This window comes from Ornithodoros turicata, chromosome 9 (assembly GCF_037126465.1).
Source record: "Ornithodoros turicata isolate Travis chromosome 9, ASM3712646v1, whole genome shotgun sequence".
Lineage (NCBI taxonomy): Eukaryota > Metazoa > Arthropoda > Arachnida > Ixodida > Argasidae > Ornithodoros > Ornithodoros turicata.
In genome coordinates, this window is record NC_088209.1 from 8,137,641 (window position 1) to 8,153,032 (window position 15,392).

General features: G+C 43.8%; 1 protein-coding gene across 1 annotated transcript in view; it reads left to right on the forward strand.

The window, feature by feature from the left end:
* Window positions 1–15,392, forward strand: part of LOC135368085 (early estrogen-induced gene 1 protein-like) — a 38,358-nt gene that overhangs the window by 8,129 nt on the left and 14,837 nt on the right. Inside the window, exon 3 of the mRNA XM_064601160.1 lies at window positions 14,258–14,569. Coding sequence (XP_064457230.1) covers window positions 14,258–14,569 — 312 coding nt within the window. The remainder of the gene's footprint in view (window positions 1–14,257; window positions 14,570–15,392) is intronic.

Genomic DNA, 15,392 nt, shown 5'->3' on the forward strand with positions numbered 1-15,392 from the left:
CCCTAGGTGGTACACCTAGGGTCGTTTACGTTTATTCTCTCTGAGGCGCTCAGAGTGGATATGTCGTCACGGGGCTGGCTCAAAGGCGTATGAGAATTGGCTCAGATCCTCTTGCTGTGTGTTTGGATATTTGCTGAGTGTCACCTTTGAGGCTGCTCGCTTCACTCAGAGCCTAGAGGACGAGTTCACAGATACTTCCCACAGTTCCCGAGCTAGAGGGTGGCTAGAACGTGGCTAGAGGGTTGAAATTAAAAATTGCCATTGAAATTTTGAAATGGTTTTCATCTAGACCATCTAAACTGCCTTACCACCCGAATATAATTCTGGAATTCATCGTAAGTGCTCAAATTTTGCTCCTGGTGTAAAAATAAAAAAAAAAGCAAAAATAACTGTGAATGTAACATATCAAACATTTTTTTCTTTTTGGTTCACAACATTTTTTTTTTCTTTTCTCTTTGGTTCCCCCCTCGGGTTCTACACTGTATGAAATTTTTATATTTTATATTTTAATGTGCCATAACATTTACATGTATACATCTGCAAGGCCTACTTTGTATACCTCCATTGTTTTTGAAGGATAGTAGATGGTTTACCATACAAAACGAAAGCAATATAATATAGTTCGTATTTTTCTGAGATTTAGTGGCATAAGCACGAGCTACCGAACATTTGCCGAGGATACGCAGCTGAGAGAAACAGGATTGAGAACTGTTTTGAGATGTGATGTATCATAATCAGCAGTGAAAGATGCAAGTCACTGAAAAGGTTAGCCAGCTGTAGGACTCGAACCCACATTTTCCGGATTACCAGTCTGGACCGGTAATCCAGAAGATGTGGGTTCGAGTCCTACAGCTGGCTAACCTTTCCGTGACTTCCATCTTTCATCGTTAATTCCTTAGGCAATCTGAAACTTTGTATGTATTTGTCCTTTCTATGTTGTTCCAGCCTCAGAATATCAGTTCTCTGATTTTTAAAATCAGTGGCAGGATTGCTTCTCGGAACAGGGACAGAACGTTAGGGACAGTGTCGTCTCGGCATCAAAAGTGCCGGCTGTGAAATTCCATTGCAGCATAAGTAGCTGCAAATTTAATTTAAGCATTTTGCACTGTTACTGAGGAGATTATAAGAGAGTACGTAGCAGTATTTGTTAATTTAAGCTTTGGTTTTGGTCCAGACTGTTGCTCTAAGTCGGCCAGCGACCGGAGCTCACTGTGCACTGTTTGTTTACAAGAAGTTCGGTGTATTTTTATACGCGCTTCCCCACCAGATCAACCGAATCCATACACAGAGAATGCCAGTTATCCTTCTGTTTACGTTATTTCACCCACTGCATCTCTCGAGTCTTTTTGCAGCTTTTGACCGCTTCGGCATGTGTTTGGAAGGGGAGGGGAGGGGGGGGGGGATGCTGTCCGACAGAGGCGCTCGGGAGAATATGGTGCACAAAAAAGCGAGAGCCGAGGGAATTTTGAGCTCTGTAGAGCAATTTGTTTCCTAGAATCCTTTTCTTTGTTTCTCTACAGCAAAGAGGAGGCCTCACCTTTGTTCTGCCCCGGGCAGATATGAGCCTGGGACGACTCTGCTGTGTATACATGTTGCAAAGGCGGTCTGTTTGTGATTGTTTTGTGGAGCGCCAGAACATCTACCTGTTGCATTGGCTGCTCCATCTTGCTCTCTTTGTACTCGTACAACTGAAAAGAAAAAAAAAAGAACTGGTTCTAAATCACGTAAAGTAAAGAGAACTAGCTGAGGCAGCCTAATGAGGCGATTCCTGGCGTCAGCACTTTTTCGTGTGTTGTTTGACTTAAAGGGGCACTAAAATGCAAAAATGGGTTTGACTTCAAATTATGTTACACTCTATGTTGATTCCGTACTTGTCATTGTTATTCAAAAATTTGGTGCTATTACGAAGCAACAATCACAATTACACCAGGCTCTTTCTTGCTTCGGCACTAAGCAGTGATAGATGCTTCAGCTTGTGCATCAGTGTTTTTAGCCCATGACATGCCATGGAGCAGTCCCAGTCCAGTGAAAAACACAGTGCGAGTTGCAAAGCGGGCTGGCGTCGCATTCTGAAGGACGTTAAGATAGTGGAACATTAGCGAGAACTGCTGTGGGCTACAATTAATTGAATTGGTATAAAAAAATAAGCGGTACGCATCACGCTGCACATATGCAGAACACTACGATCGGACCCGCTCCAAATCCACACACCCACGACAGGTATGCGCGCGCTTCTCCTACTGTGTCATTGGATGCCGCCAATCTCTGCCTCCTGGGGATCGTTGCCAACAAAGACGACTCTGTTTTCATTGCGTTCTGTGAACTGATTTTATTTCAGTTGCGGTAATTGAAACACTGACTTTCATTAGAGACCGAGTTGTTTTGCATCTTAGTGACCCTTTAATAAATCGCACGCAACTGACCTTTTTCACATACACGTCGTGTCCCGGTGCCAAAGCAAACCCACATGGGCAGCATCAGAACTGCTCTTTGTTATTTACTTACTTAGAGGTGCTGTTGACACTGTTGGGTCGTTACAGTGGCGGAATGGAAGGAACAGATGCAAAATGTTACGCGCACAATTGAACAATGTTATGAAGGAACAATGAAGGATGTTTAGATAAAGGTGAACATAACAACTATTCTAGCAACAGCACAGTGTTATCAAGAAAAACAGTCGAAGCAAACAACAGTATCAGAGAGAGAATGCCATTGTTGGCGCATGTAGGAAAAATATGAGTGCTTGCATTTTTTCTGTTTCGTTTCGAAGTGGTGGGGCCGACGAGTCGGCGTGGTGTCCCTACTGGTCCCCATTCGCATCTGCTCCGGTTGACCCCATCCAGCTCCATGTATTGAATAAGCAGATAACCTTGTCAAGTGCGACCAATGTCATCGGGAGCCGCCGTGCACGCACATAAGTAGATGTGAGAAAGGTCCATTAAGCCTAATACATGTATAGGAAACAGCTCACTCTGTCTGTACAAATCACCTGTAGGGCATTTTATCTTGCCAACTTAGATTTAGGCATGCATTCTTTGAACTGTGGATGTTTACTGTACAGATTAGAGCCCCCCCCTTCCCCAAGCTCTAGTTAACTTTGTTGCAACAAAAGCACCAGTGTGAGATGTCGCCCTTAACATGTACCTGGCAATTTATTACAGATCGAGCTTTAGCAGTTGGCGATGCTTTTAAAAAATACTGGTGTGTTGTGCACAGTATGCAGAGGCAATACCAGTTTTGTTTTTTCATTAGTTCTCACAGAGTGCCTTCACGTTTAAAATAGTACCACAGGAAACCAGCGATTCGTGGGAGCAAAATAACCAGCAATCTCTCACGCCAAATTTCAGAAACATCAAATGCTGTAAAATTAAAATCCATTGGTACAATTTTACATTTCTCAGAAATTAATATTAAATAAGCTTTTTATCATTAAGTTTATTATTATTGAATTTATTTTTAAATTTAATTTATTATAAATTTATTATTCATTAATTAATTAATTACTAAATAAGCTGGTGCCACATGAAAAATGGAACGTAGTCAGCACCCTCATTCTTGGTTTTTGTGTCTAGTATGTATTAATTATATATATTAATATATTCATTATACATTATCATTATTATTATATTTAATTAATATATACATTAATTAAATGTTCATTACAAACACAAAGAGGTGGAGAAAAGGGTTCTGGCAAGGTAAAAAAAAAAGGCAATTATTAAGGCAAGCAAAGTGGAGAATGTCTCGTTTGGGAAACTTTTAGGCACTTACTGGCACCTAGTTGGACCCATGTAGTCTCGTAGTGCCTGAGATGATGATGTACTGACTCTCCTTCCTAACCTCTGCTTTATAAATGCAGTTGAGTAGTTTCATTTATAATCGACCAAGGGGCGCCGGTGACATTTTTATTTTCTTCAGGAAAAAATATATGTTATTCCTAATCCAAAGAGAAGCAAAACAAGCCTAGTCGCAGGTCTCTGCGATATTTCGTTCTCGGTCGGCAAGGCTCCAAGTAAATGAGCGCGATTTGGGCAGCTCCAGCTTTTCCACATTTGGCACGCTGGATCCTGCGAACGGCTGCTTTCTTCTGAAAGCAATTTTTTTCACTGGCAGAATGGGTGGTGCAGATTTGCTTAAGACAATTAAATTCGGTGGTAAAGCCCGAAAAAATTTCGAAAAAAAATCGCGAAAACGCCTCCGAGGACGTTCGTAGTGCAACTTTGCCAATTTCTTATGTAATCCCGTAATTCCCGAATATGACGAAACTTATATGAGATGAAAAAGCTTTTTTTACTCTTTCGTTTAGTATATAGCGCGTCATCATACCTTCAGGCATCCGTCCACAGTGACGCCGTAATCGCGAAGGGGTGCCAGAAAATCGCTGTTTTCAGGACCGTTTTTCTCAAAAAGGCCATCTTCAATTTTGTTTATATTTTGTGGAGACATGCCTTGGACACCGCTCTTTTATATTATAAAATAAAATTTCTGCTTATTTTATTTCTTCAGGGCGTGCAAATTCTTTTCCCCGCACCCTGGTCGCTTTTAATTCTAAGTGACGGAGAATGGTATTCACAGTGGTGCTATTTTTCTTTCTTTTTTTCCTTGCTGAAAGTTATGACATTACGGGCTGATAAGATAGGTTGACGTGCACTCAAGGATTGATCAAGGATAGTTACTGCAAACATATATTTATTGTCTATAAATGCAGTTGTTAACAGGCATATTAGGGAGAGTCACGTGCGCTATGCACATCCGTGGCCCGTACTGGGCCGACATAACAGCAACTGTGTCAGTGGGGTTCTTTAATTAAAGCCAATTGAGTCTGACATGGGCAGTGAGAGCTCTTATGCATTCCAGGGCAGCGAAGGAGATGTCTGCATATAGTACGCTGCATATAGCTGTAATTACAGGAATGTTGTTCGCCGGGTGCTATTGGGGACGTCCAACGTCACGAGACAAAAAGACCACGTGGAGCTATAGCTTGCTCACTATATACAGGGTGTCCCACCGAAAAAGGGCCAGGGTCTAATGAAAAAACGGAGTGACCTGCACAAATGGAACCAACTGTACGTGCTTGGCAGTTGTGTGGTCTATCCCAAAATATATTTTTCATCGTCCCTCGGCAATTAATTAGCGGTAATTAATTTTCCAACTTTTTAGTTATCGGTTTTAGCTCTCGGATGTCAATGAGGAAGTTGTAGTACATGTAGAAAAAGACGCAACTGAAGTGGTTCGAGGTTGCTATGGCTAGTGGTTTAGTTTTTTCCCCGGTTTAAAAATTGGTTTCAGAAGCCGCGCGCACCACAGAGCGCCTCCCATAATTCGGCGGCCGCGCGCGACGATTGCAGTGCACTCTGATAGGTGTGCCGTGAAACAGGTGAAATATCTTCCTCTTGTGTGACGTGGCCCAAGGATGGTCTCCAAGCGCTAATATCAAGGTCAATGTACGCCGGAGGGCGCTGGAATCGTCACGCGCGGGTGCTGGATTGCCGCACTTTTAAACCCGGGGAAAAACGAAACCACAAGCCATAGCGACCTCGAACCACTTCAGTTGTGTCTCTTTCGACATGTACTACAGCTTCCTCATTGACATCTGAGAGCTAAAACCGATAATTAAAAAGTTGGAAAATTAATTACCGCTAATTAATTGACAAGGGGAGATGAAAAAAATATTTTTGGATAGACCACACAACTGCCAATTCCATTTGTGTTCCATTTGTGTAAAGCACTCCGTTTTTTCTTTAGCCCCTGGCCCTTTTTCAGTGGGACACCCTGTATATTTCGACGCATCTGTCTGCAAAGAAAACAAATAATTGCAACTGTGATACTGCATACGCTCCCTCATCGTGTCGAGGAACGACGCAGCATATCTACGGTTCTTCGTTGTCGGGTTTTATGATTTTTCAAGTTCGGGAGTGAAAAATTGGTCGCTATTTACGCACGAGAAATCGGGCGCTATGATCTCTGTTTGATATCAAGAAGTCAAGTCAATGCAGAGGAACAACTTTTGATTGATGGCACCGTTATCAGCGTTGTCGACAGTGTTAAGGTTATTGGTGCCACTTTCACCTCTACTCTTTCTTGGACACTGCACATCAATCATGTTCACTCTAAGGCATCACGTATCTTTAGCTTCTTGTACAGACATCGCTCGTCCCTACCCAAATCAGTTGTACTAATACTTTATTATGCGCTCTTTTACTCGCATTTTACGGTACTGTTTTCTGGTATGGGGAAGTACAACTAGGTCGGACCTGGATAAGTTACTAGCTCTGCAAAAAAAAGTTCATCCGAATCCTAGACAGCCTTCCTTACACCCACACAACAGTAGGAGTGTTTAAAAAGCATGGCTTGATACAAATACATAACTTGTACAGATACAGGCTGCTTTGTTTTTACCAGGGAGCATGTAAAAACTGTATAAGTACCATTTTAGCTTTATTTAATCTGAATCCCAGCACACCCTACTGTAACTGTAGGAACCAAAAAATGTGGGCTGTACCCCGTTGCAGAACACGCTACGGGGAGCAAAGTGTGAGCTACATCTTGCCACGTGCTCTAAACTAATGTTTTTTTTTTTATCCTGTCTATACATCGCGGAAGTGTATACGCAATTCTTGTATGTAAAACAATGCCAATTGTTTTCTTTTCACGGGAGCTGTGAGCTCGTCAAGTCACAAAGGTGACTTTTTTTCACAGTTCCCGCCACATGTTATATTATGTGGAAATAAATAAATTATTATTATTATTATTATTATATGTCACCTGGGAATCTTCGGGTAAAACGAAAGCCATATCAAACGAGCCACTGCCATGACACTGGGACGGGAAACAATTATCTTTATATTTCTGTTCGGGGAACTGCGATGGTGAATGACCGATGAATAATGATGAATGAATAGTGAATTCAAACACTTGCCCGAGCTCCACAAAAGCTCGTCCTTGACTCCTGCAGGAGGGGATCACAAACGAAGCTCTTTACGATAGATAAACTACACGGGTTGGAGCGGTCATGCATGAAACGCAACAGTCATGAAAGCTTGTTTTAAATAACTACAGGCTCACCTAGACTGCTCCTCCTTTGAATTACTCACCTTCGTATACTCCATAATGACTTTATTATTTTTCTTTTTTTCTTTTTTTTTTGCAGTTCGTTCTTTCCGTGCATAAATTCACAACAACAAAGTGTGCTTTCACTTAACAGCAAACTTCTGTACATGGTGCCTGCTTTAGAGTTACAACAGCACATAATTTGTGTCTGCAGAGGATGAACATTTTCCCTTTTTGTGAAACCTCTCATATATTTTGCTTCCAGAAAGTGAGCAATTAAGGTTATTTTACCCTGTCCTTGTCAGAACTACCAGATAGGAGAATGGCTAGAAAAGCTTCACTTGCGTTTGAGTGGGATCAACTATTTGAAGACAGAATAATAATATGATTCAGAAGGGAAAAAAATTCAATTGATTGAGAGGGCTACTACTACTTTGCTATGATATATGCATCTGGAAAAAATTTTAGCACGTGATATACATGGGTCCTAAGCGAAGCAACATACCTAATTAAGCTGTTGTGTTACCGAAGCTGATGCCTGCAGACAAAAGCACTTTTATGTTTCATGAATAGGCACTTTCCTTTTTCTGAGGATGCAACAGCTGATGCTCTCAGGTTGTGCTGTCTGCCACTTCCTTCAACTGTCCTGTTTTGTTAGAGGAACCTCTTCACTGAGAGGGATCTGTAGTACTGCCTCCAGCACCTAACGCTTCATTCTGCACAGTATATCGGGGCATCCTATAAGAAAATGTTACGCAGAGAATCTAGAAAGAAGGTTTGCATGAAGTTTGAAAGATGTACAGCATGTTCTTCACAGTTAGTTTGATGCCTCACAACTATTGAAAATGTATTGTTTCATTTCAGGTATTGTATGTACTGAAGTGTTGTAGCATTACGTTTGTGCTCAGTGCCTAAACATACACCAAATACAATACCCGAAAGTAGGCTGTGAGCATCCAATTGTACCTCTGTACCAGCAACATTGTGACGCGCGGGAACGACAACAATGACTGGTGCGTGGGGTGTGCTCGTACTATTGTATGTACTAACACTTGGCCCAGTTTGCTACACCTTTCAATTGGTGGAGGTGCGGGGCATTGGAAAGTGCAACTACAAATTGACAAATTATGAGTTGACATGTGGAACAATACCATGTGAAACACAAAACTTTCTTTTCTTCTCAGTGTTGCATTCGTCCTGCAAGGTATTCAGGGTACTACTTGTTGTGTATGTGGGACTAGTCATTAAAATACATTTGGATTTAAAGATCCGAAGCGACGAATGCAGGGATACTTGTCTGGTTTCTTCGGGATAGGTCCACTTTTTGTTATAACGGTTGTTTGCAGAACCTTACCAGGCTTAAACACAAGTGTCGCGAGGCAGGGTTGTTGGTGATGCGACGTATTAAAACGTATCAAGCAGCCGATGTGGAACACGTTGACTTAGAAAAGGGCGGGACAGCTGCCGCACAACTGCTTGATCCTTTATAATAAGGCTTAAACAGTATTGTGGCTTCGAATGCTTGATGGTGACGACCTTCACTCTGTCGGGGCTGGCTAGTGCAACATGGGAGGAAATTTCCCCAATTTAGTCTGTGGAAAATTGTTAACTTGCCACCTCTGACGCCGCATGCGTGGACACTAAATAGCGAAAGACCAGCGGCATGGCTGAGCGGGTTAAGGCGTCACGCTCGTTGGTGGTAGCCAAGGCCGTGCTGAAGACTGGGGTGAGGTAATGGGTTCAAATCCTCCCACCGGCTGTGCTGTCTGAGGTTTTCCCTGGGTTTTCCAAAGACTTTCCAGATGAATGTCGGCACAGTTCCCCCTGAAGTCGGCCCAGGACGCATACTGACCCCCACACTCCTTCCTGCTGTCCTCTCTCCATCTGTCAACATCTGTACACCGCTCATAGCCGCAGTTGACGCTAACGTGGAAAACAAAATAAAAAGAAAGTAAGGAGAGCTGGGCGTAACGCTACAAATAAGAGTTTTGTTTCTACAAGTAAATGTTCTACAAGTATGTTCTGTCCCATAAATAGGGACCTGGGTTTTCAGAGTTTATTTTTTTGGCTTATTTGGAGGATCTTTTCCGGAGTTTATCACGTATATACAGTCGACCCGCGTCTATCCGGACTTCATTTATCCGGATCCTGCGCTATCCGGACAAAAAAGCATGGGGACGGATTTCTCCCCGTGTATTTCGCCCTCGTTTATCCGGACTTCACCTTCCGGACTCGGACGAGAATTCCAGGGAACAGAAGGGACTAATACCCAACAATCGGCTTCAGTTATCTGGTCATTGTCCAGGAAGGACATTTGGCCCACACCTAGTCAAGCGAGGTCGAGGACCCTGGTCGTGGCCTCCTTTTTTACTGACACGAAGAAGGTGTTGCTAGGAAGAATTTTCTCCCTTTCCGAGTTTGCACGTTACACAAAAGTAATCCATTGAGCAGTCTGGTCATTTCAGACTGGGAAGGTTCGCAACGAGGACCCCTCCGCTGCAATCATAGATGACGACATCGTTAGTGTTGTCGCTTCCGATAGTGTCCAAGAAGAATCTGATGATGAAAGCGGGGATGCACCAGCTGTTACGGTAGAAAATGTGCGGGTGGCACTGAGAACAACTCTAGTATTTTCCGAGCAGCAAAACAATATTTCGCGAGTTAATGCCATTAGCAAAGGTTTGCAGGAACTGGATGCGTGTATTAGAATGAAACAGACGACGATGGATAGTTTTCTCTGTAATGGTCAATAAAGATGCCCTTTTAGGATCACTCTGGATTTTCGTGTTTCACTTATCCGGATCCCCCGCTATCCGGACATTTTCACAGGAAACGAGGCCGTCCGGATAAACGCGGGTCGACTGTACTTGGGATTCAGAATTTTTCATCGTTTATTTATCACTGTTAACATCCAAAACTCGGGGGGGAAAAGCTGCAGCTTTGAAACAACATATTCACCAAAAGAATGAATGAGAGGCTGCCTCCCCAAAGAGCTAACTGTCAGAATTTGCAGACGACGACATTTATGCCACGATCTCCCGGTGGACGATAGCCTTCGCTTGCGTTCGATTGTGCTGTCAGTGTAGCATCATCAAGCTGCCCTTTCATGAACACAATTTGTGCGCAATCTGTGTTTCTTTGTCTACTTGAAGGGGAGAAGATGATTCACAGAAAAGGAAAAACCCTAGGTGCTGGACGTTTTCGAAGCAGACCTGGGAAATGGCTGAAATGGCTCAAAAATGCCCTCATGTCGAATAGTGTCACTAAATACGTGCCCTATTCAGTGACTCCAGCGAGTTCACTGCATTACACGGATGTTTTGCGAAAGACAGCTGCACAGTGGATTTCATTTAACAGAGCCACCATTACTTGTCGCAGGGGTTGGTAACAGAGTTGCGGAATTAAAATTCCGGAATTGGAATGATTTCGGAGTGATGCCCCGTTTTCAGCGCGCCGGAACGGAATGGGAATGGAGTTAAATCACCAGCTGTTGGGAGTGGAACTTGAATGGAATTAGACCTGTTTGGGGCCGGAATGGAATGACCAGCGAATGGTGTTGAATTGATGGCCTCCAGCACGCTGGGTTTGTGAGCGGAGGCCTCTCGAAGTAAGTGTCTGGCAACCATTCAACCGAAGGTCGTTTATGTTTTCGGATTACAACGCAAGAAAAACGTCCACACTTCGCACGCTATACGTGCAGGCATTCTGGCTCGTAAACGCTCATCGCGGCACTGGTTCCTGTTTTAAGATGTTGATGTTGGAAACGGAGGAACGTAAAATTAACCAAAATAAAGTAGTATACGATTTTTTGAGCGTTTGCTGTTGGTGGCATATCTAGTATCCCGTTACATGTTCCTTTTCTTTTTCTTTTGCACTGATCAGTGCATCACTTTAGCCCTGCAATGGGAATGGGAATGTTCTTTAATTGGGTGGAATGAGAATGAGCCTCGCATCTTCATTCCGAGGAATTAAAAGGAATGGAATTTCGACTCTCAAGTGCTCCTCTGAGTGGAATTGAAATTGAATGGATTGGCCCATCCTGCAACACTGCGGCCCATTCACGATGCGAGGTAATCTCGACATCAAAGGAAATGATCCAACCAGTCATCAAGACATTACTTTTCTTGCTCAGTTCTCGATTACCGGGACCAAGAAATGCGGAGCCTTTAGGGTAAATTCTTGAATTTGCCTCAAATTTTACCAGCGTATATTTTTCGGATATTTTTTTAATGTACAAATCCGAAAACCCGAAACGCTACCCATAAAATAAGTACGTTACGCTGCTTAGGTTCACGCCTAATGCCCCTGCCCCTGTCATGTGAGATACGACTCCTCGTATTGTAGCAGCGCTCCACATTGTGAAATATGTAGCGTTATTTATGTGCATACCTAATGCACTCTTTTTAAGCTAAGAATGTGACGCCATGGAGAGGATGCACTATTTCTGTGAGGAAAACAGTTGGTCACTCCACAGTATGGATATTGTCACCATGCGGCGGTAGTCATGATAATAGACAGCACGCAACACTTGTTGTGCCATCTGTTGCGCATCTTAGAGACCCTGCGGGAACCGTGGGAAATGCACTCTTTTTCGTATGATGATCTGTGCAAAACTACATCCATTGTTTGTGGACTACTCTTTCAAAAACCTCATTTCCAGTCAGTCAGACTCCTTTATAGCGAACACCTTTTTAACGAAAATACCACTACAGCAAATTTTTTTGCGGTCCCGCTGGAGCCCTATAGGTCCAATAACGGACATCCTTTCTAACAAAAATACCTTTACTGCAAATTTTTTTTGCTGTCCCCTGAGTTTCGTTGTAAAGGAGTTTGACTGTACATGTGAATCGATTTTTGACGGGCCGTTATAACGGATAATTAGTTATATTTTACCTTATTTCTTCTCTAAACCAAACATTGGTGCAGTACGTCATACAGCATAATTGTCGGCAACCATCACCATGACACAGCATTGTGTTTTTTCTTTTGTATGTTGGGTACTCCGACTTGAGGCAGCATTATGTGTGGAAGTAAAGTCGATAGTACGTCGTTTGCCGACAAGGGCGTTGTCGTGCAGGGAAACGTGAATCACCGTGGTGTACGCTAGCTTAACTCGTTCGCTCGTCTTTTCTTCTTGTTGACGTTCACAAATCAAAGTTGAATGCAGATGGGTAGAAATCCAGCGGGTAGAATGCAGTTGCGATCAGTTTGTGTACAACTGTAATTCTCTTCTGTGAAAATTAGCTCAGAAAGAAACCTCATGCTTTTGCTATGTCAGCACAGGGAATAACTTGTGACGTCCGCTGAAGACGGGAGCAGACTGTAAAGCTACAGGGAACGTAACTCCCACAGTGCACCATGCCAGAGCCGTATATTAAAAGGGAGTCTGGCCATTGGGAGGAGTCAGAAAAAGAGGCTTGACCTGTCAATCACAGTTTCGCTCCTCTGATTGGTTTGCTTTTTACCAAGGGGGTAGCCATGACACCATACTGCCACCCAAAATGGCGACGAAAACAAACACAGTGAAGCGGGGATTTCGTGACAAAAAATTTTCACAGACTAACTTGATTTTACGCTGCAAATGTACACCCTAATATAAATTTCTCAGAAATCAGTTTCAACTTATGCTCATCCATGAATATCTAACTGAAAATAATACGTTTTGTCGCCGGTGTTAGGCCTAGTGAACACGGCGATCGCAGCGATCACAACGAAATCATAACAAAAACGGCGCTGTGCTGTACAATCTTATTTTTAACAGCTGGATTTCATGGATATAAACATTCTTGCCTCTTATATTCCAACTATTCATGTAGATTTGTTTAAATATCATACCGACAACAGAATGTGTCCCAGCGGGTGGTTCTGCCGGCAGCGGTACAACGACGGAAGCAGACGACAATTCCCGACGTGCCTTACGCTCCCTAGGTGGCGCTTATCAAATTTGCACCAACAATCCACTAGTTTTGCAGATTGCGAGAGGTATCCATTTCAATCCCATCCAATCCACTTGCCACCCAAAATGGCGCTGCCCATGTTTGATAGGGGGACAAATAGTGAGGATAGGTTGATGGATAGCGCCCTATATTTCAAGCCTCTATTGGTCAGAAAGCTGAAAAAGTGGGTGGAGCTTCAGGTATAGGCATGACCCATTAATGGCCAGACTCCCTTTTAATATACAGCTCTGCACCATGCAGTTTCACGCTGCCTCCTGGTGTTTATGCAGATCATTTCTTTTCTTCCTTTGTTTTTGTTTTCATTTTGGAAACTGTTTCTTCGGCTAAGCCCAACACTCTAACGTAGACACTGAAGCTGTGGGCTGTGCTCATCAGGACTGGGGGGGGGTTATATGATCATCGCCCGCCTTCGTGGTTGGCTAGCAGGCATGTCCCCAGCACCTCCACCAATTGTTTGATGATGGAGTTGCTCGGGTGAATATTAGGATGAATGACACGGTTATTAATGCGCAAGCAACAGGGCGTGCTTCCATTGTCGCATATACCTGCCAACTCTCCCGATTCATCCGGGAGACTCCCGGATTCTGACTGGTTTGTACGATTGTACGGCCGAGAAGGAAATCTCCCGGAAAATGCGGTTTCCCTCTCTATATCTCAAACGCCTGCTTTTTCTCTGGGCACACAGACAAAAACGTCAATCCAATACCAGCCCAATTGCCATCGGCATCGCTGCCGCTTCCCGGAGCCTCTGTGTTTCGGAGTTCAGGGGTTCTGGTCGTGGTTCTAGTTCTAGCACTTCTAGTTTCCAGGCATTTCCTCCGTGTTTTCGGGCGACAAAGGTGCCTTTGCACTAGCTGTTTCGACCTTGCGTACCTCGCAAAGAGGACCTCGACCTCGAAAAGAGAACAGAGACATAGTTTTGTGTCCTCACGTTCTTTTGAGAAAGTGTCACAGCCTTGCCACAGCTTGACACCCAGATAGTTTCTTGGAGAGGGCAAAGTCTGTTGCTGCAAGACTTGTGTCCGACGAGCCTGCTGGGGTGAAGTGTGCTCCTGTTACATATGCAAATAAAAGCCACCCAACATCAGCTTTCTCCTACCCCCACCTCCCCCGCTTTTGAGATCTCCCTAATTTGGATGTTCCCAAGTTGACAGGTATGCTGTTGCCACCACGATATGTAGTAGGCTTCCCTTTGTGTTTTATACCTATTTGCTGACGTAAAACTTATTTCTGGTTCTTTGCTTACGCAGGGAAGAGGTGGCGGACCACTGTGTGAAATGGAACTCTCAGTTTGCCTTCTGCTGCAAAATGAGTGCCAACGCAAGTACGGGGGTGCTTGACCCGTGCATCTGCAGAGTCTCCATCAGGAAAGAGGTGAAGGGAGGCAGGTCCTTCCAGAAGCTGGGCTTTGCAGACCTCAACCTGGTGGAGTATGCTGGTCAGGGGGTCACATCCCGAAGGTACCTCCTCGAAGGCTACGACACGCGCCATCGGCAGGACAATTCTGTTCTTAAGGTCTCCCTGGGAATGACTCTCCTCTCTGGGGATCCCTGCTTCAAAGCGTGAGTCCCTCTTCTCTCAAGCTTCTACTGTAGGCATGGAAAGAATACAGTTCTGTTTGTCATGTGCTTCAGTGTTGTGCTTCAACCAGGGTTGAAAAAAAAAATCTAATAAGTTGGATTTATTTGATTTAAATACAATCAGTTTGATTTTACCCACCTCCCTTAAAGTGGGACTGCGCAACAAAATCACCACAACGATTGTGACACAGCAATAACCCTTGGGGTGTCAGGAACATACGTACGAAATATCGCGTTCCCAAAGTGCGCAGGTTTTATTCGAACAAATTATTACGAAGTGAGCGCTTCGCCTCTGTGAAGCAAGAGGGCGCTGAATGCAACACTGCCGACCTCCTCCTGCATGGAAGAATGCAAGCTTCGTAGCAGACGACAGTGCCAGGCGACGTCACAGTATCTTCCTCCGGGCGAACTGCTGTGCGCTTTGCATGTTGGTTTCACTTTGGTATTGTCATCGTTTACGAATCGATTACTCGCACAAAATAAATGCGAATATTGTATTTGGTATGAAGGGAGCGGTCTGTGTTCGGTATGATGCTCACCTAATTTTTTTTCGGATCCTTCCGAAGCCTCCCTTTAAGTCTCCCCCCCAGCTGACCATTTTCTTCATAATCGTCGAGTACGATGACGTCGTAATCATTCCTGGGTACGCAGCATTAAATTTACGCCCCATAACACGTAGGTTTCCTTGATCTTGTATACTGTCAACTCAAAGTACCAAAATAAAATGCTCTAGACGAAGTTTTGCGAATATGAGGGAAAATCCTGCCTGCTCTTTACACAACTCAAGAATTGTGTCTAGCTTGTG